Below are 19,755 nucleotides of genomic sequence, written 5' to 3'. Positions count from 1 at the left end.
AAAAAAAGAAAGTGGAAAAACGGGCAGCTTGGCCCCAGTGATGTACTGGGCCGTACTCGCTACCTAGTGCCTTGCGGTCGGAGGCCAAGCAGTTGCCTACCAGTCAGGATGCTCTCGATGGTGCAGCTGTAGAACCTTTTGGGGATCTCAGAACCCATGCCAAATCTTTTTATTTTCCGAGGGGGAATAGGATTTGTTGTGCCCTCTTCACGACTGTCTTGGTGTGTTTGGACCATTCTAGTTTGTTGGTGATGTGGACACCAAGGAACTTGAAGCTCTCAACCTGCTCCACTACAGCTCCGTCGATGAGAATGGGGACGTACTCTGTCCTCCTTTACATGTAGTCCACAATCATCTCCTTAGTCTTGGTTACGTTGAGGGATAGGTTGTTATTCTGGCACCACCCGGCCAGGTCTTTGACGACCTCCCTATAGGCTGTCTCGTCGTTGGTGGTGATCAGGCCTACTACTGTTGTGTAGTCTGTAAACTTAATGATGGTGTTGGAGTCGTGCCTGGCCATGCAGTCGTGGGTGAACAGGGAGTACAGGAGGGGGCTGAGCACGCACCCCTGGGGAGCTCCAGTGTTGAGGATCAGCGTGGCAGATGTGTTGCTACCTACCCTCACCACCTGGGTGCGGCCCGTAGGGAAGTCCAGGATCCAGTTGTAGTGGGAGGTGTTTAGTCCCAGGATCCTTAGCTTAGTGATAAGCTTTGAGGGTACTATGGTGTTGAATGCTGAGCTGTAGTCAATGAATAGCATTCTCACATAAGTGTTCCTTTTGTCCAGGTGGGAAAGGGCAGTGTGGAGTGCAATAGAGATTGCATCATCTGTGGATCTGTTTGGGCGGTATGCAAATTGGAGTGGGTCTAGGGTTTCTGGGATGTGGTGTTCCAAAAGCAAGGCTCAGATCAGCATGGCAGTGTTAATAAGAAATATATTTCTAATGTCGAAATGAACACGTCTCCAACCCCGATATCAGACACTGTACAATCAATTAGTGAGAGAGCATCAAATATCACATTCATTTGTACAGTATAGGCTAAATCCAGTGGTATAAAGTACTTAAGTACTATTTAAGTCTTTTTGGGGGGGGTATCTGTACTTTACTATTGAACTTTTTGACAACTTCCATAACATTCCTAAACAAAATGATGTACTTTTTACTCCATACATTTTCCCTGACACCCAAAAGTCCTCGTTACATTTTGAATGCTTAGGCGGACAGGAAAATGGTCCAATTCACACACTTTTTAAAAAACTTTTACTTTTAACACTTAGCTATATTTTAGCAATTACATTTACTTTTGATATTTAAGTACATTACAAGTCCAAAGTTTGGACACACCTACTCATTCAAGGGTTTTTCTTTATTTTTAGTATTTTATAGTGAAGACATCAAAACTATAAAATAACAGTGAGGGATAAAAGTATTTGATCCCCTGCTGATTTTGTACATTTGCCCACTGACAAAGAAATTATCAGTCTATAATTTTAATGGTAGGTTTATTTGAACAGTGAGAAACAGAATTAAAAAAAAAAAATGTTAATGAGGGAAATAAGTATTTGACCCCATCTCAATCAGAAAGATTTCTGGCTGCCAGGTGTCTTTTATACAGTTAACGAGCTGAGATTAGGAGCACACTCTTAAAGGAGTGCTCCTAATCTCAATTTGTTACCTGTATAAAAGACACCTGTCCACAGAAGCAATCAATCAGATTCCAAACTCTCCACCATGGCCAAGACCAAAGAGCTCTCCAAGGATGTCAGGGACAAGAATGTAGACCTACACAAGGCTGGAATGGGCTACAAAACCATCGCCAAGCAGCTTGGTGAGAAGGTGACAACAGTTGGTGCGATTATTCGCAAATGGAAGAAACACAAAAGAACTGTCAATCTCCCTCGGCCTGGGGCTCCATGCAAGATCTCACCTCGTGGAGTTGCAATGATCATGAGAACGGTGAGGAATCAGCCCAGAACTACACGGGAGGATCTTGTCAATGATCTCAAGGCAGCTGGGACCATAGTCACCAAGAAAACAATTGGTAACACACTACGCCGTGAAGGACTGAAATCATGCAGTGCCCGCAAGGTCCCCCTGCTCAAGAAAGCACATATACATGCCCGTCTGAAGTTTGCCATTGAATATCTGAATGATTCTGAGGACAACTGGGTGAAAGTGTTGTGGTCAGATGATACCAAAATGGAGCTCTTTGGCATCAACTCAACTCGCCGTGTTTGGAGGAGGAGGAATGCTGCCTATGACCCCAAGAACACCGTCAAACATGGAGGTGGAAACATTATGCTTTGGGGGTGTTTTTCTGCTAAGGGGACAGGACAACTTCACAGCATCAAAGGGACGATGGACGGGGCCATGTACCGTCAAATCTTGGGAGAGAACCTCCTTCCCTCAGCCAGGGCATTGAAAATGGGTTATGGATGGGTATTCCAGCATGACAATGACCCAAAACACACAGCCACAGCAACAAAGGAGTGGCTCAAGAAGAAGCACATTATGGTCCTGGAGAGGCCTAGCCAGTCTCCAGACCTTAATCCCATAGAAAATCTGTGGAGGGAGCTGAAGGTTCAAGTTGCCAAACGTCAGCCTCGAAACCTTAATGACTTGGAGAAGATCTGCAAAGAGGAGTGGGACAAAATCCCTCCTGAGATGTGTGCAAACCTGGGGGCCAACTACAAAAAGCGTCTGACCTCTGTGATTGCCAACAAGGGTTTTGCCACCAGGTACTAAGTCATGTTTTGCAGAGGGAACAAATACTTCTTACCCTCATTAAAATGCCAATCAATTTATAACATTTTTTACATGAGTTTTTCTGATTTGTTGTTAATCTGTCTCTCACTGTTCAAATAAACCTACCATTAAAATTATAGACTGATCATTTCTTTGTCGGTGGGCAAACGTACAAAATCAGCAGGGGATCAAATACTTTTTCCCCTCACTGTATGGAATCATGTAACCAAAAAAGTCTTAAACAACTCAAACTATATATTGTATTTTAGATTATTCAAAGTTGCCCCCCTTTGCCTTGATTACAGTGTTGCACACTCTTGGCATTCTCTCAACCAGCTTCACCTGGAATGCTTTTCCAACAATGTTGAGCACTTGTTGGCTGCTTTTCCTTCACTCTGCAGTCTAACTCATCCCAAACCATCTCAATTGGATTGAGGTCGGTGATTGTGGAGGCCAGGTCATCTGATACGGCACTTCATCACTCTCCTTCTTGGTCAAATAATCCTTACACAGCCTGGAGGTGTGTTGGGTCATTGTCCTGTTGAAAAATAAATGATAGTTCCACTATGAGCAAACCAGATGGGATGATGTATCGCTGCAGAATGCTGTGGTACCCATGCTGGTCAAGTGTGCCGTTAATTCTAAATAAATCATACAGTGTCACCAGCACAGCACCCCACACCATCAGACGTCTTCCTCCATGCTTCACGGTGGAAACCACACATGCGGAGATCATCCGTTCATCTATGTGTCTCACAAAGACAACGCGGTTGGAACCAAAAATCTCATTTGGATTCATCAGATCAAAGGGCAGATTTCCACTGGTCTAATGTCCATTGCTCGTGTTTCTTGACCCAAGCAAGTCCCTTCTTATTTGTGTCCTTTAGTAGTGGTTTCTTTGCAGCAATTCGACCACGAAGGCCTGATTCATGCAGTCTCCTCTGAACAGTTGATGTTGAGATGTGTCTGTTACTTGAACTCTGGGAAGCATTTATTTGGGCTGTAATCTGAGGTTCAACTCTAATGAACTTATCCTCTGCAGCAGAGGTAACTCTGGGTCTTCCTTTCCTGTGGCGGTCTTCATGAGAGCCAGTTTCATGTTAGAGCTTGATAGTTTTTGCGACTGCACTTGAAGAAACTTTCAAAGTTCTAGAAATGTTCCTGATTGACTGACCTTTATGTCTTAAAGTAATGATGGACTGTCATTTCTCTTTGCTTATTTGAGCTGTTCTTGCCATAATATGGACTTGGTCTTTTACCAGATAGGACTATCTTCTGTATACCACCCTTACCTTGTCATAACACAACAATTCCCAAACGCATTAAAGAAATTCCACATACTAACTTTTAACAAGTCACACCTGTTAATTGAAATGCATTCCAGTTGACTACTTCATGAAGTTGGTTGAGAGAATGCCAAGAGTGTGGAAAGCTGTCATCAAGGCAAAGGGTGGTGTCACGGCTGTCTTCATCTGAAGAGGAGAAGCGAGAAGGATCGGAGGACCAATACGCAGCATGGTAAGTGTTCGTCATTTTAATTGAAAAAACTGAACACTACTAAACAACAAAATGACAACCGTGACACTAATAAACAGTAGTGCTGACACAAACACTACACATAGACAATCACCCACAATGACAAAAAAGGCTATCTATATATGGTTCCCAATCAGAGACAATGACTAACACCTGCCTCTGATTGAGAACCATATCAGGCCAAACACAGAAACAGACAAACTAGACATACAACATGGAATGCCCACTCAGATCACACCCTGACCAAACAAAATATATAAACATACAAAGCAAACTATGGTCAGGGCGTGACAGGTGGCTACTTTGAAGATTCTAAAATATATTTTGATTTGTTTAACACATTTTTGGTCACTACGTGGTTCCATATGTGTTATTTCATAGTGTTGATGTCTTCACTATTATTCTACAATGTAGAAAATAGTAAAAAATAAAGAAAACCCTGGAATATGTAGGTGTGTCCAAACGTTTGACTGGTACTGTATATTTAAAACCAAATACTTTTAGACTTTTACTCATGTAGTATTTTACTGGGGGACTTTTACTTTTACATTAGTCATCCACCATAGGCTTCGTATGAATCGCAGCCAAGTTTCAGTCACGTATATGGTCACGCCCTTTTCTTTCGCTTATATACAACGTGACTATTAATTCATGATCAAATTCCTATAGGGTGGTTCATTGGTCCTGGAGAGGAAAATAAAGTTATATCCTCAATAATAAGGCTTGGACAGGCAATGCACTGTCACGGTCTTCCTCCTCTTCATCTGAAGAGGAGAGGCGAGAAGGATCAGAGGACCAAAATGCGGCGTGGTATGTGTTCATAGTGAATATTTAATTAAAGACAGTACTGAACACTGCATACAAAAACAATAAACCAATAACGACCGTGACGCTACAAATGAGACCTGTGCTGACACAAGCAACTAGCATAGACAATCACCCACAAACAAACAGTGCAACCCAGGCTACCTAAGTATGATTCTCAATCAGAGACAACTAATGACACCTGCCTCTGATTGAGAACCATACTAGGCCGAAACATACAAATCCCCAAATCATAGAAAAACAAACATAGACTGCCCACCCAACTCACGCCCTGACCATACTCAATAAATACAAAACAAAGGAAATAAAGGTCAGAACGTGACATGTACATCGTTCTTTGAAAACATGTTGCATGTATTTTGCACCGAGACTGTCCACCACCACTCTGTAAGATATCATGAATAAAGGACCCTCTAATACTGTACAGTGTAGACAATCATTTTGTATTGATTAAATAGACTCTTTGTGTTTTCTGCGGAATTGACATGTGATCGAGCTCAGCGAATATTTCGTTGTCCAGTACGAAAGGCATTTCACTGTACTTGTACATGTATCCAGGCAGACATAATATTCTACCCAAATAATATGCTATACATCACCGCAGTCCCGACAGCTGATAGGCTACATGGCTCACACCCCTCATGTACACTCCTCAAGGCCATCATCCCTTCTCAGCTGTTCGAGGGAGGTATTTTTTTGTGTGGGGGGGGGGGGGGGTCTCGGTAAATTAATGGTGAATATCCCTCCCTGCATATTGTCATGGTCTGTGCTATTTGGAATCCTTGGGACGTCCGGGATCAAAGGCCATTGGGATTGAAATGGCAAATGGTTAAGGTTAGGATAAGGGTAGGGGTTAGGTTACGAACGTCCTAAGCATACCGTATAGCATTAACCATTATTGTCACGAAGAGGATCAACTGTCAATTGGGCTGGAGGTTCTGTAAGACCCGCCCTATGTGCTCGACTGTTTGTATGTGCGTTTATATATATAACAGTGCAGGTCTGGCATACCAACTCTGGTGTCCACACTTTGACGAGACAGAGGGAGGAAGGAAGGACACACAGTGTGACACGCGAAGCCATCTCCCATCATCTTCGGTTGATATTTGCCTTTCGGATCTACAGTCGCGCAATAGAAAATACGCATTTACCAAGATGCCCAAGCCACTGACAGACCAGGATAAGAGGAAGCAGATATCGGTGCGGGGGCTTGCAGGAGTGGAAAATGTTTCAGACCTTAAGACCAATTTTAATCGCCATCTCCACTTTACTCTGGTAAAGGACCGAAATGTGGCGACCAAACGGGACTACTACTTCGCCTTGGCCAACACTGTCCGCGACCATCTGGTGGGCAGATGGATCAGGACGCAGCAGCACTACTATGAGAAAGACCCCAAAGTAAGCAAGCAATATGGTTGCCGCAGTGTCATAGTGATCCCATCCCCTCGCACGCTACTCGGCACGTACGCCTCTGTCAGACTCCGGAAAGTGGGAGGGATGGGAAATATTACTGCGCAGTATGTTCAATGATGCTGAAGTATACACTAGGGATGCGCTTCAGACGCTGTAGTTACAGAAACGTTATGTTTATAACATGTATTTAAGTAGCCTACCTATTTCATCTGCAATGTAATTATGCGGTGAACATGAGAATGCCGAATTATGGATTGAGCGCTCCAAAGCCCCTTACAAGTTACATAACCATGTTGTGCATCTCTGGATGAGAACACGACTCAGTAAACGTTTGTCTCTCTCTATTCTAACAGGGAATGCATCTGACGATGCATTGATAGCTGAAATGGAAGTGTCAATATTTTCAAGCTAGTGCTTGACACTTGTAGAATGACACTGTTTAATGGGAGTCAGTCAACTGGTTGTTAACTATGTATTGCGTAATTGGATAGCCTAGAAGTTGCTGTAACCCAAACCAATATGTTTACATAGTAGCCTAAATACTGTCAAGACACATTATATGTGTTAAATTCTTTTGGAGGTTGATTTTAGCTGTTAGAATTATTCCTATTTTCTATCTCATACATATCAGTGGCACAGAAACAATGATTTATCAATGAATTGAACCAGAACGCACCAGAGGCTCTCTCTGTCTGATCCAATAAAGCTGATAGAACATTGTGTACGACACAATCAGCATCATACCAGTATAGCCACATGCATTATTATGGTTGGTAAGGGAACAAAATAACTGTTCTTTTTGTGTGCAGAAGAGCAGACATCATGTTGATTGTATGATATGGTATCTTATAACAGAAATATAATTGAAAAGGTCTGCAGTGTCATTAGGCTCGTAACTCCTGGCCCTGAGCTACAGGCTTTGAATGACATTCATTTTATTAGTGTCCGGAGGTCAAACTTTATAAAGTCAAAGTCCCTGAGAACATATTTGCCCAATGCCTCCAAACAAATATATTGTCATTTGTGTCCACTAATCCTTAGTTGATAACACCTAGTCATCGAGCTCAGGTTCAACTACATTTTTGGTATTTGTACATTTCACATATAAATATGGCTATGTAGGCTTCATAAGCAGAAGAACAATCCATGCTCCCTAAAGTCATCAAATTTACAACCCACAGTAATAGAATCTGTCCTGTTGTTTTGTGTGTTAATGCAACCCCATCTGCACCATTCTCCCTAGTCGCTCCAACATTTAGGAACTGATCACCAATGCTGCTATGTTTATACCCAGGGACTGGATGCCTTTGTCACTTTATCTTAGTCACACTTAATGGGACAGTGGTGCGCTCTGTTTTCCATGTCCTCATTTGCATTCTCCAGATTGTCGAAGAACAACCTTTGAGATGTCAAAGGTCAATCAAAGGCTCAGGTGTCAACCCCTCCCAACTATTCATGTAGGATCACGCCACCCTGCTCAACGCTCTTATAGTACTGTAGTGACCTTAGAAATAGTCAAGCAGAAGAGCCATTTCATTTCATAGCTTCAGTGTGAGTAACATACCCCATACATGAATTGGAACGTGAACGATTATATGATGTACAATGTACATTTCCTTTGTATAATGTTGTAATGGGTGGAGACAGGCTGCAGAGAAATATTATACGGACATACAGTAAGTACAGTGTTGATTAATCCGTTAGGGTTTCAGGCCAGAAACAGAATGCTGGCACTGTTTTCTGCACTCTTTATATAGGTTGTTATGAGACCTTGGGGTGTACTGAGCGTGCCTTAAAGAAACTAAAATCAGACTCTCCACTGGCAGGGAGTTCCAAGTGAGTCTAAACACACTCACAATGAGCTGTTGCTTGACTGGTCGCCAAGAATAGCACTCCTGTTGTTGGCAGCACCTGCTCTCTCCCCCTGGCCACAGCCGCTGCCTGAGGGTCATAGACAACGTGGAATTTTCGCAGGGCAACCACATGGGGGCACACTACTGTTGGGTGGCTGAAGGTGTTTAATATTGACACTGTACTGTACTGCATTAACTCTCCTTGATGAACCTTCCCCTGCTGTTCCTCTCTAGCGTGTGTATTACCTGTCCCTTGAGTTCTACATGGGGCGCACCCTGCAGAATACAATGGTGAACCTGGCTCTGGAGAACGCATGCGATGAGGCTACCTATCAGGTGAGAGATGGATCGGCCTTAGGCCACTCCTGGACCCTGACAGTGGACCATCATAGTTACCTCAACCTAGAACATTGCATCTGACATACACTGCAGAGGCTATGGAACTGGCACATTGTACATTTATGCAACTGAAAATAAGTGCTTTTTCTCACACTTCATTCAAGATTCAAGGATACTTTCTTATGTAAGAATTTCAGGTAACTTGTTCTCTGAGATTGAACACTGTGCCATTTCCATGTATTCAGAAGAAAAACCTTTTCCTAATACATTATTAATGTAGCTCCATCCTCCCTCATTGTATAATGTATTATAGACTAATGAAGAACTATGAATCTTAACAATTTATCTTCATCTTCATCAGTTGGGCCTGGACATGGAGGAGCTGCAGGACATTGAGGAAGATGCCGGCCTGGGAAATGGTGGCCTTGGACGGCTCGCCGGTGAGTTCCTCCTCCTTGGCTCTCTATTGGTCTACCTTGCTGCTTCCCCCCTAAAAATAGTGTTGCCAACGACAGTGATGCTCAGTGGTCAGGACAACCCTGTCTCACCCCATCTCTCTCGCCCCTCCCCCTGTGCTCTCAGCCTGCTTCCTAGATTCCATGGCGTCTCTGGGACTGGCAGCTTACGGCTACGGCATCCGCTATGAGTTCGGCATCTTCAACCAGAAAATTGTGAATGGCTGGCAGGTAGTTTAACTGGCAAAGTTGACTATATGTATGTACATGTCTCTGTCTTTGATTACATGTTAGTCAGTGTAAATAGTCATTTTCGGGGTTGTTGTAGTCATGTGCTTTAGATGGTCAAATTATTTTAGGAATAATTTCTCACATTTGCACATATTTGTAAACTAGTCATAGTAAACTCATGAAGCTGTATAATCATGATAATCGACAGGTAGAGGAGGCTGACGATTGGCTGCGCTACGGCAACCCCTGGGAGAAGGCCCGCCCTGAGTACATGCGACCCGTCCACTTCTACGGCAGAGTTGAGCACACCCCTGAGGGTGTGAAATGGGTCGACACACAGGTGAGAGACCACATACAGACGATACAACATAGAAATAGTCATCATTGTGGACGTAACTAAACATGACATGGCCCTTCTACATTAACAGGTAGTGTTGGCCCTTCTACATTAACAGGTAGTGTTGGCCCTTCTACATTAACAGGTAGTGTTGGCCCTTCTACATTAACAGGTAGTGTTGGCCCTTCTACATTAACAGGTAGTGTTGGCCCTTCTACATTAACAGGTAGTGTTGGCCCTTCTACATTAACAGGTAGTGTTGGCCCTTCTACATTAACAGGTAGTGTTGGCCCTTCTACATTAACAGGTAGTGTTGGCCCTTCCTTATGACACCCCAGTCCCTGGCTACAGGAACAACGTTGTGAACACCATGAGACTGTGGTCTGCCAAGGCCCCCTGTGATTTCAACCTGAAAGACTGTGAGTTACTTCTGGACTGTTTGGGCTTGTCTGTGTCTGCTTTATTGTTTAAACCTACTGATTAAATTATGCATTAATGAAAATGTTTACAACCTTTGTAACATTATTATCAGGAATCATATTCAACCATCAGTTGTATTATCCGTACTCTAATTCAACAATCATGATGTTGATTGTCCTGATTGGAGCTGGAAATCAGTACTAGGCAAGACATTTGAAATACTAGATGTGACCACAGCATTTTGTTTGTTCTACAGTCAATGTGGGTGGCTATATTCAAGCTGTGCTGGACAGAAACTTGGCTGAGAACATCTCCCGTGTTCTGTACCCCAATGACAACGTGAGTAGAAGCCAGTGTTGATTTGAACCTTTATTTAGCCAGACGAATTCTAAGAACAAATTCTTATCGACAATGACGATTCATTGTAACGAATCAATGAGTTTTCCTAATGCTGTCAAAACATTTAATCCATTTTAAAGTGTTATGTCTCCTGCTCAACATAGACACTGGTTCCTGTGAGAATGAATTTAAGCTGAGTCATCAAAGCACTTCTCTGAGAACATCATAATAATAATCGAGTGTGATGGACTGTGGTCCTGTTTTTGACCCCAGTTCTTCGAGGGGAAGGAGCTTCGTCTGAAGCAGGAGTACTTTGTGGTGGCGGCCACTCTGCAGGACATCGTCCGTCGCTTCAAGTCCTCCAAGTTCGGCTCCACTGAGGTTGTGCGCGTTGACCTGTCCACCCTACCTGACAAGGTAAGATGGATACGATAGATAGAACATACACTTAGCGTCCTAGACTAACTGAATTATATGCATCAAAGTACCATATAGTCTCCAAATGGCTTTGTTCACCGAGCACACTCCGGTATGATGTCAAAGACACAATGTGCTTCCACTTCTGCATTGCTTGCTATTTGGGGTTTTAGACTGGGTTTCTGTATAAGCACTTTGTGACATCGGCTGATGTGAAAAGGGCTTGATAAATACATTTGAATGTGAGACTATGTGTTCACATGCAACAGTTTCCTCCCCTAACTGTGTCTTCCAACTGTATTGTCTGATGCCCTCTCCCCGGCCTGTATTATAGGTGGCCATCCAGCTGAACGACACCCACCCTGCCATGGCCATCCCTGAGCTGATGAGGATCTTGTTGGACACGGAGCACCAGAAATGGGAGAAGGTATAGTGCTGGTCCCCCTGCTAAAGCAATGATACATACAAGTGTAAAGAATACTTATCCACAAATGGGGAAATGCTCCTAAATGGATTCACCAAACATTAATCAAGACAATTTCCTTCTACATGTATCATTGTATTTCCCCCATCTCTCAGGCCTGGGACATCTGCACACGTACCTGTGCCTACACCAACCACACCGTCCTGCCTGAGGCTCTGGAGCGCTGGCCCACAGACCTGCTCCAGAACCTTCTGCCCAGACACCTGGAGATCATCTACGAGATCAACCGACGTCACCTGGAGGTAGAGCCAAACACTCCTGTAACATACAGTATTACAGCCATACGAGTGTACGTATACAGGGCACTCCTGTAACACACAGTATTACAGCCATACGAGTGTACATATACAGGGAACTCCTGTAACACACAGTATTACAGCCATACGAGTGTACCTATACAGGGCACTCCTGTAACATACAGTATTACAGCCATACGAGTGTACGTATACAGGGCACTCCTGTAACACACAGTATTACAGCCATACGAGTGTACGTATGCAGGGCACTCCTGTAACACACAGTATTACAGCCATACGAGTGTACGTATACAGGGCACTCCTGTAACACACAGTATTACAGCCATACGAGTGTACGTATGCAGGGCACTCCTGTAACATACAGTATTACAGCCATACGAGTGTACCTATACAGGACACTCCTGTAACACACAGTATTACAGCCATACGAGTGTACGTATACAGGGCACTCCTGTAACACACATTATTACAGCCATACGAGTGTACGTATACAGGGCACTCCTGTAACACACAGTATTACAGCCATACGAGTGTACCTATACAGGGCACTCATAAAGTATTCAGACCCCTTCACTTTTTCCACATTTTGTTATGTTACATCCTTATTCTAAAATGGATGAAATAGTTTTTTTCCCCCTCATCAAATCTACACACAATACCCCATAATGACAAAGTAAAAACAGGTTTTTAGAAGCGTTAGCAAATGTATTCAAAATAAAACCGTCACATTTACATAAGTGTTCAGATCTTTTACTCAGTACTTTGTTGAAGCACCTTTGGCAGCGATTACAGCCTTGAGTCTTGTTGGGTATGAAGCTGCAAGCTTGGCACACCTGTATTTGGGGAGTTTCTCCCATTTGTATTAGGGGAGTTTCTCCCATTCTTCTCTGCAGATCCTCTCAAGCTCTGTCAGGTTGGATGGGGAGCATTTCTGCACAGCTATTTTCAGGTCTCTCCAGAGATGTTCAATCGGGTTCAAGTCCGGGCTCTGGCTGGGCCACTCAAAGACATTCAGAGACATGTTCCGAAGCCACTCTTGCGTTGTCTTAGCTGTATGCTTAGGATCGTTGTCCTGTTGGAAGGTGAACCTTCGCTCCAGTATTAGGTCCTGAGTGCATTGGAGCAGGTTTCCATCAAGGAGCTCTCTGTACTTTTTCTCAGTTCATCTTTCCCTCAATCCTGACTAGTCTCCCAGTCCCTGCCACTGAAAAACATCCCCACAGCATGGTGCTGCCACCACCATGCTCCACTGTAGGGATGGTGCCAGGTTTCCTCCATATGTGACGCTTAGCATTCAGGCCAAAGATTTCAATCTTGCTTTCATCAGACCAGAGACTTGCTTATCGTGGTCTGAGAGTCCTTTAGGTGCCTCTTGGCAAACTCCAAGCGGGCTGTCAGGTGCCTTTTACTGAGGAGTGGCTTTCATCTGGCCCCTCTACCATAAATGTCTGATTGGTGGAGTACTGCAGAGATGGTTGTCCTTCTGGGAGGTTCTCCCATCTCCACAGAGGTATTCTGGAGTGACCATCAGGTTTTTGGTCACCTCCCTGACCAATGCCCTTCTCTCCCATTTGCTCAGTTTGGCTGGGCGGCCAGCACTAGGAAGAGTCTTGGTGGTTCCAAACTTCTTCCATTTAAGAATGATGGAGGCCTCTGTGTCCTTGGGAACCTTCAATACTGCAGAAATATTTTGGTACCCTTCTCCAGATCTCTGCCTCGACACAATTCTGTCTCAGAGCTCTATAGACAATTCCTTCAACCTCATGGCTTGGTTTTTGCTCTGACATGCACTGTCAACTGTGGGACCTTATATAGACAGGTGTGTGCCTTTCCAAATCATGTCCAATCAATTGAATTTACCACAGGTGGACTCCAATCAATTTATAGAAACATCTCAAGGATGATCAATGGAAACAGGATGCACCTGAGCTTTATACATTTGCAAAGCTTTATTGAAAAAGTTTTTTTTGCTTTGTCATTATGGGATATTATGTGTAGATTGATTTGGGGGGGGGGGGGGAAACAATCGAATCGATTTTAGAATAAGGCTGTAAAGTAACAAAATGAGGAAAAAGTGAAGGGGTCTGAATACTTTCCGAATGCACTGTATATGAGAGAATATACTGTAAACATATATTCACGTGCCTGAGAGGATTAGGAGTTAGCTACTGTAAAAAGCAACAACATATCCCTCAATATTTTCTTCTTCAATGTGATGTAAACAAATGGGTGTGAAGGTAATTGTTTCCAATCCTCTTTCTCCTACTTCCCTCAGCGCATCGCTAAGCTCTACCCCGGGGACCATGATCGTCTGCGCCGCATGTCCCTCGTGGAGGAGGGCGACCAGAAGAAGATCAACATGGCCCACCTGTGCATCGTGGGCTCCCATGCTGTCAACGGAGTGGCCCGCATCCACTCGGACATCCTCAAAGCAACTCTGTACGAAGAAACGTTGTTTTATTTCTAGATACTTATGACGCTATCCCTAGCCAATATGGTAACCTGTTTTCCCACTGGCCCCATATGTTGAATGGTATTTGATCTATCAATCATTCATTGAGCCCACTAGGTTCAAGGACTTCTACGAGGTGGACCCCCACAAGTTCCAGAACAAGACCAACGGCATCACACCGCGACGCTGGCTGGTCATGTGCAACCCTGGGCTGGCTGAAGTCATTGCCGAGGTGTGTGGTGGAGTGTAGCTAAAATCATATCCAAAGTGGAGTGACAGTTGGTGCTAGTGTCGCAGTAGTGTCTGAGAAATGATGATTCTAATTTTTTTTATTTCTGTATGTTTGAATGTTCAGAGGATCGGTGAGGATTACATCCGCGATCTGGACCAACTGAAGAAGTTGCTGGCGTTTGTGGATGACGACTCTTTGATTCATGACATCGCCAAGGTCAAACAGGTCAGAACATAACAATCTCTTGAAATATGTTGTCATTGTAATTCGAGTCACCATCTTAGTCTGAGCCAAGGTCCGTACTATAACTCCTAACACTTTACTGTGTCTATCTGTAGGAGAACAAGCTTAAGTTTTCTGCCTATCTCGAGGAGCACTACAAGGTGAAGATCAACCCCAACTCCATGTTCGACGTTCAAGTTAAGAGGATCCACGAGTACAAGAGGCAGCTGCTCAACTGCCTGCACATCATCACTCTCTACAACCGTGAGTGGTCCTCTTGTTCTTTTGCAGCTTTAGTGAGAAACATTATTCTGTCAACCAAGTTGACCTGTCGTCTTTTTCATTCAGGCATCCAGAAGGAGCCCAACAAGAATTGGACCCCCAGGACTATCATGATTGGAGGAAAGGTGAGCCACAATAGATGTTTGATCAAGTCATTAGGATACAGGTTGTACTGCAAAACTCATTGGATATATTTTGTTAGTATTGGGAATTTTCCAGTACATGTGTGCACATTATACATCTTAAGCAGAATCAATGCATTCTCTATATGTGTCTAGGTCATTAGGCTACAGGAAGCAATAATCTAGTCCCGTGAGGTTCATTAGACGTGCATTATGAGCATAGGTTTGTATTACTCAAGCACCATTAGACATGCACCTGCATTAGGAGTGTGCGTGTCTGTTTATTCTTGTATCATTGTTATGGTTACGCCACCAATGGAATCTATGCCCTAATGTTTATTTTTGTATCATTGCTATGGTTACACCACCAATGGCATCTATGCCCTAATGTCTGTGCCAATAAGAAAATGGAAACCAAGCTAAAATGAGTGCAAGGCAAAAAGATATTTGTGGCTAAATGCCAAAGGGGATGAATCATTAACATAAAGAGGAGTTAATATGTGTGTGACGTAAGGATGAAAACTGTATAAAAGGTGTGTGCCGAGGCTGGAAAGGCAGTTGGTCCATGAGACGAATCGGCTTGTTACTTTGTAATAAACTCTTATTTGAATTCACAAATAGAGAAATATGATTCAGCGAATATTTCCACGACATTAGACTGTCCCACATCAGTTTGAGCTGGCAAGACAGCACAAACAGATCTGTGCCCTCTGTATAAGATTTTGGCATCCATGTGATTTCATATTCTCAATTTTTTCCCAGGCTGCTCCTGGGTACCACACGGCAAAGCTGATCATTAGGCTGATCACTGCCATCGGAGAGATTGTCAACCACGACACTGTGGTGGGAGACCGCCTCAAAGTCATCTTCCTGGAGAACTACAAGGTCACTCTGGCAGAGAAAAGTAAATAGTTCACATACTTGCTGCTTTCTTGGTTTTGTTTATGTTCCCATTGGAGTGTAGTTAAGGGGCTTCCCACTTCTTCCACATACATTTTCTCTCTGCCTTGTCTCATCTCTCTGTTTCGGTTTCTCTCCTTCTCTCTCTCTGTCTCTCTCTCGCCAGTCATCCCTGCGTCCGACCTGTCTGAGCAGATCTCCACAGCTGGCACTGAGGCCTCTGGCACTGGCAACATGAAGTTCATGCTGAACGGAGCGCTCACCATTGGCACCATGGACGGAGCCAACGTAGAGATGGCCGAGGAGGCCGGAGAAGAGAACCTCTTCATCTTCGGCATGAGGGTGGACGACGTGGACGCCATGGACAAGAGTGGGTAAGACAGTGGAGGGGGGGAGAATGGATGGACGAAGGGTTCTGATCAGAGATGGTGGAGAAGAAGACATGAGGATTGGCATTGGATGATAGCTTAGGAGAGAACATTTCGGATTACATGGAACGATGCTTACTGGGTAAACTTTGGTGGAGAAGCCAAGACAATTTGCATGGTAAAGGATAGAACCGAAAGAGACAGCTTTTTGGATGACTTGGAAGGAAGGATGATAACTGGCATGCATCCCATAAGATAAAAAAAAAATCTTCTTTATAAATGTATCCTCTTCTTTATAAATGTATCCATCTTCCCAGATATGATGCCATGGACTACTACAACCGCATTCCTGAGCTGAAGCAGGCCATGGACCAGATCGCTGGTGGATTCTTTAGCCCCGACCAGCACGACCTCTTCAAGGACATTGTCAACATGCTGCTGCACCATGACAGGTGGGGGAAAGCGCTGAGTCACAACACCCAAATGCGGACACATTGTACTCTACTGTTATACACGCAGCCACACAATGTCTAACCGAGCATGATGTTTGTGTTACAGATTCAAGGTGTTCGCTGACTACGAAGCTTACATCAAATGCCAAGAGAAAGTCAGTGCTCTCTACAAGGTGAGTGTTTCATAGACTGAAAATCTTTTTAATATCAATTGTTTTCTTTTTTTTGTCGTTTTTTTTTTGTATTCTACCCCCCAATTTCAATCTTGTTTCATCGCTGCAATTCCCCAACTGTCTCAGGAGAGACGAAAGTCGAGTTATGCGTCCTCAGAAACACGACCCGCCAAACCGTGCCTCTCAACACCCGCCCGCTTAACCCCGAAGCCAGCCGCACCAATGTGTCGGAGGAAACGCTGTTCAACTGACGACCGAGGACAGCCTGTAGGTGCCCGGCCCGCCACAAGGAGTCGCTAGAGCGCGATGAGCCAAGTATAGCCTCACCGGCCAAACCCTCTCTTAACCCGGACAATGCTGGGCCAGTTGTGCGCCGCCCTTTGGGACTCCTGATCACGGCCAGCTGTGATACAGCCCGGGATTGAACTTGGGTCTGTAGTGACGCCTCTAGCATTGCGATGCAGTGCCTTAGACCGCTGCACCACTCGGGAGGCCCTGTTTTCTTTCTTTTTTGTAAAGTGTATCGAGACTTGTTAAATGCTCTACAAATAAATTGTGACTTGACTATTCCCCAGTCAGTTCTAAGAATTTTTACAGATACATAACATAACAGTATTCCTTCCTTCTGCAATGGTTTTAATTTCCACTCTCTTCCCATCCATCCCAACAGAACCCTAAAGAATGGACCAAGATGGTGATCCACAACATTGCTGGTTGTGGTAAATTCTCTAGCGACCGCACTATCTCCCAGTACGCCCGGGAGATCTGGGGCATGGAGCCCAGCCTGGAAAGGATCCCTGCCCCAGACGATCCTCGCCAATAAACCCCAGGCCTAAAACCAACCTCTGGTTTTTCCACAGCCCCGACTTCTGGTTTTGCCTCTGGCTGTTCCACAAAAACCATTTTAACTTGAGAAATGGTTTAGAAACCTGAAAGCTCCCTGTAACTAGTACATTTTCATTGTGTCATTTCATTGTGGTCAGTATTAGTTGATGTTGACTATACATGTAGCAATCCCTGTCCGGCTACGTGATGGCCAATAACCTGATACCACTTTCAACCTCGACATTCAGCATTCATTTTCTCAATGGGCTAATACAAATCAGCATTCACCTTCTCAATGGGCTAATACAAAATCAGCATTCACCTTCTCAATGGGCTAATACAAAATCAGCATTCACCTTCTCAATGGGCTAATACAAATCAGCATTCACCTTCTCAATGGGCTAATACAAATCAGCATTCACATTCTCAATGGGCTAATACAAAATCAGCATTCACCTTCTCAATGGGCTAATACAAAATCAGCATTCATCTTCTCAATGGGCTAATTCAAAATCAGCATTCACCTTCTCAATGGGTTAATACAAAATCAGCATTCATCTTCTCAATGGGCTAATTCAAAATCAACATTCACCTTCTCAATGGGCTAATTCAAATCAGCATTCACCGTCTCAATGGGCTAATTCAAAATCAGCATTCACCTTCTCACATGCACCAGCAATGCATAGTCAACTGGCTTGAGCAACATGAATAACATGAATAACACTGTTCACCATCATTTAAGCTAACATGGTTAGAGAATACACCCTTTAACAGTCAGTGGGGCCAACAAGTAGCTGGAAACCTCACCACTGTCTAATGGTACCAAAACCATGTCTTCCAAGAATGAGACATGGTGGGACATAGAGACTTATCAAAATAAGCACGTTCTTCTCACATAGACACTGTGATTCTACACTACTGGTTCGGCCTGCCAGGGACCACCTCTTTATTCATATCTGCACCGAATAACCACTCAAGTTGAAGGGTTAACATGCGTGATCCTTGATGTTATAAAACTGTTTGCTCAATGTATGTCTGTATGTCGAATGTAGTAATTTGTGCGTGTTATTAATGCTTGTGTTTTGGGTAGCCCACACACAATCCTTATTGCTGAAATACTTTCTGCTATAAGCTGCGTTTTGTTTAGAATGATCCCATCAGTATATCCTCAAAACGTTGTTCCAGTGTTGGAAAATGATCCTTCATATAGTGCAACAAACTAAGCCTTCTCTCCTCCACCTTCTCTGCCTAATACCTCTCTGAGTGACTATAATGCTGCCTTAACTAAGCTGTGTCTGTAGTTGTTCAGCCTAAAGTGACCCCTCACTGTTAAGCTGCAAGTATTTTTTGATGTTCAGATAAATAACAATTTCTGGTACAGTAGTATTTCTCACTGTTTGGAAGTCTTGGACTTAGTGTTAACTACTGAATCACTAGTAATTGAGTGTGTGGGGTTGATAAAGATTGCACAACGTCCAGTAGTTTTCTTCCATTAGAGAGACTCTAAGCACTTAAAGCTTCAAACTCTGCATTCTCTTGTCAATGTGAAACAACAGTCAATAAAGGAGACAAAGTTACAACACTTGTGTGATATTTTGTTACTTTCCAAAATGGCTACATTCACTCATCTTGTATGTCGAGATGGTTTTGTGTCTACCAATCAAAACTGAGCAAATTTCCACGCGAAAAGTTTTAAAGATCGTATGACGTAGCTTCCGCAGGTCAGGACTATAAAGTCTCAAACAATGCCAACGCAAAGTACTCGCAACAAACTCACAAACAAGCTAGCCTTATAAACGGAGCCTGTTAATGCGGTTGAATCATGTCTGGCCTTCTGCGCGGAATGCTGAAAGTACGGTCAACTGTGGCTTCGAGGACACGTGCAATCAACCAACGAGCAAAGTTATCCAGTAAACCCCCTAAAGACAAAATCGGCGCTGCAGTGAGTAGGCCAAATATATTCATAAACCGTTTTGTTATTTTCATGTTCTGTGAGTATGCAATCGTTGAAGCTAGCCAGCTAGTTCAGATAGTAGTAGGCTAGCTGATTTCAATTATGCAACGACATTTCAAA

At 43.7% G+C, this 19,755-nt stretch overlaps 1 protein-coding gene across 1 annotated transcript; it reads left to right on the top strand.

Annotated features, from left to right (window-relative positions):
• The first annotated feature begins 5,726 nt into the window (after positions 1-5,726).
• Positions 5,727-19,261, top strand: LOC109897103 (glycogen phosphorylase, muscle form). Its single transcript, XM_031832481.1, has 20 exons — positions 5,727-6,506; positions 8,609-8,710; positions 9,075-9,153; positions 9,296-9,399; positions 9,608-9,739; positions 10,044-10,155; positions 10,413-10,495; positions 10,769-10,912; positions 11,247-11,339; positions 11,492-11,638; positions 13,929-14,092; positions 14,223-14,337; positions 14,461-14,562; positions 14,676-14,823; positions 14,908-14,966; positions 15,726-15,867; positions 16,030-16,237; positions 16,549-16,683; positions 16,790-16,856; positions 17,527-19,261. Exons 1-20 carry the CDS (start codon positions 6,063-6,065, stop codon positions 17,677-17,679), a joined length of 2,733 nt encoding a protein of 910 aa, XP_031688341.1. The 5' UTR covers positions 5,727-6,062; the 3' UTR covers positions 17,680-19,261.
• Positions 19,262-19,755: the final 494 nt, after the last annotated feature.

The sequence above is a fragment of the Oncorhynchus kisutch genome, linkage group LG9, assembly GCF_002021735.2.
Source record: "Oncorhynchus kisutch isolate 150728-3 linkage group LG9, Okis_V2, whole genome shotgun sequence".
In the NCBI taxonomy this organism is placed as follows: Eukaryota; Metazoa; Chordata; class Actinopteri; order Salmoniformes; family Salmonidae; genus Oncorhynchus; species Oncorhynchus kisutch.
This window is presented reverse-complemented; position numbering and strand designations above follow the sequence as displayed.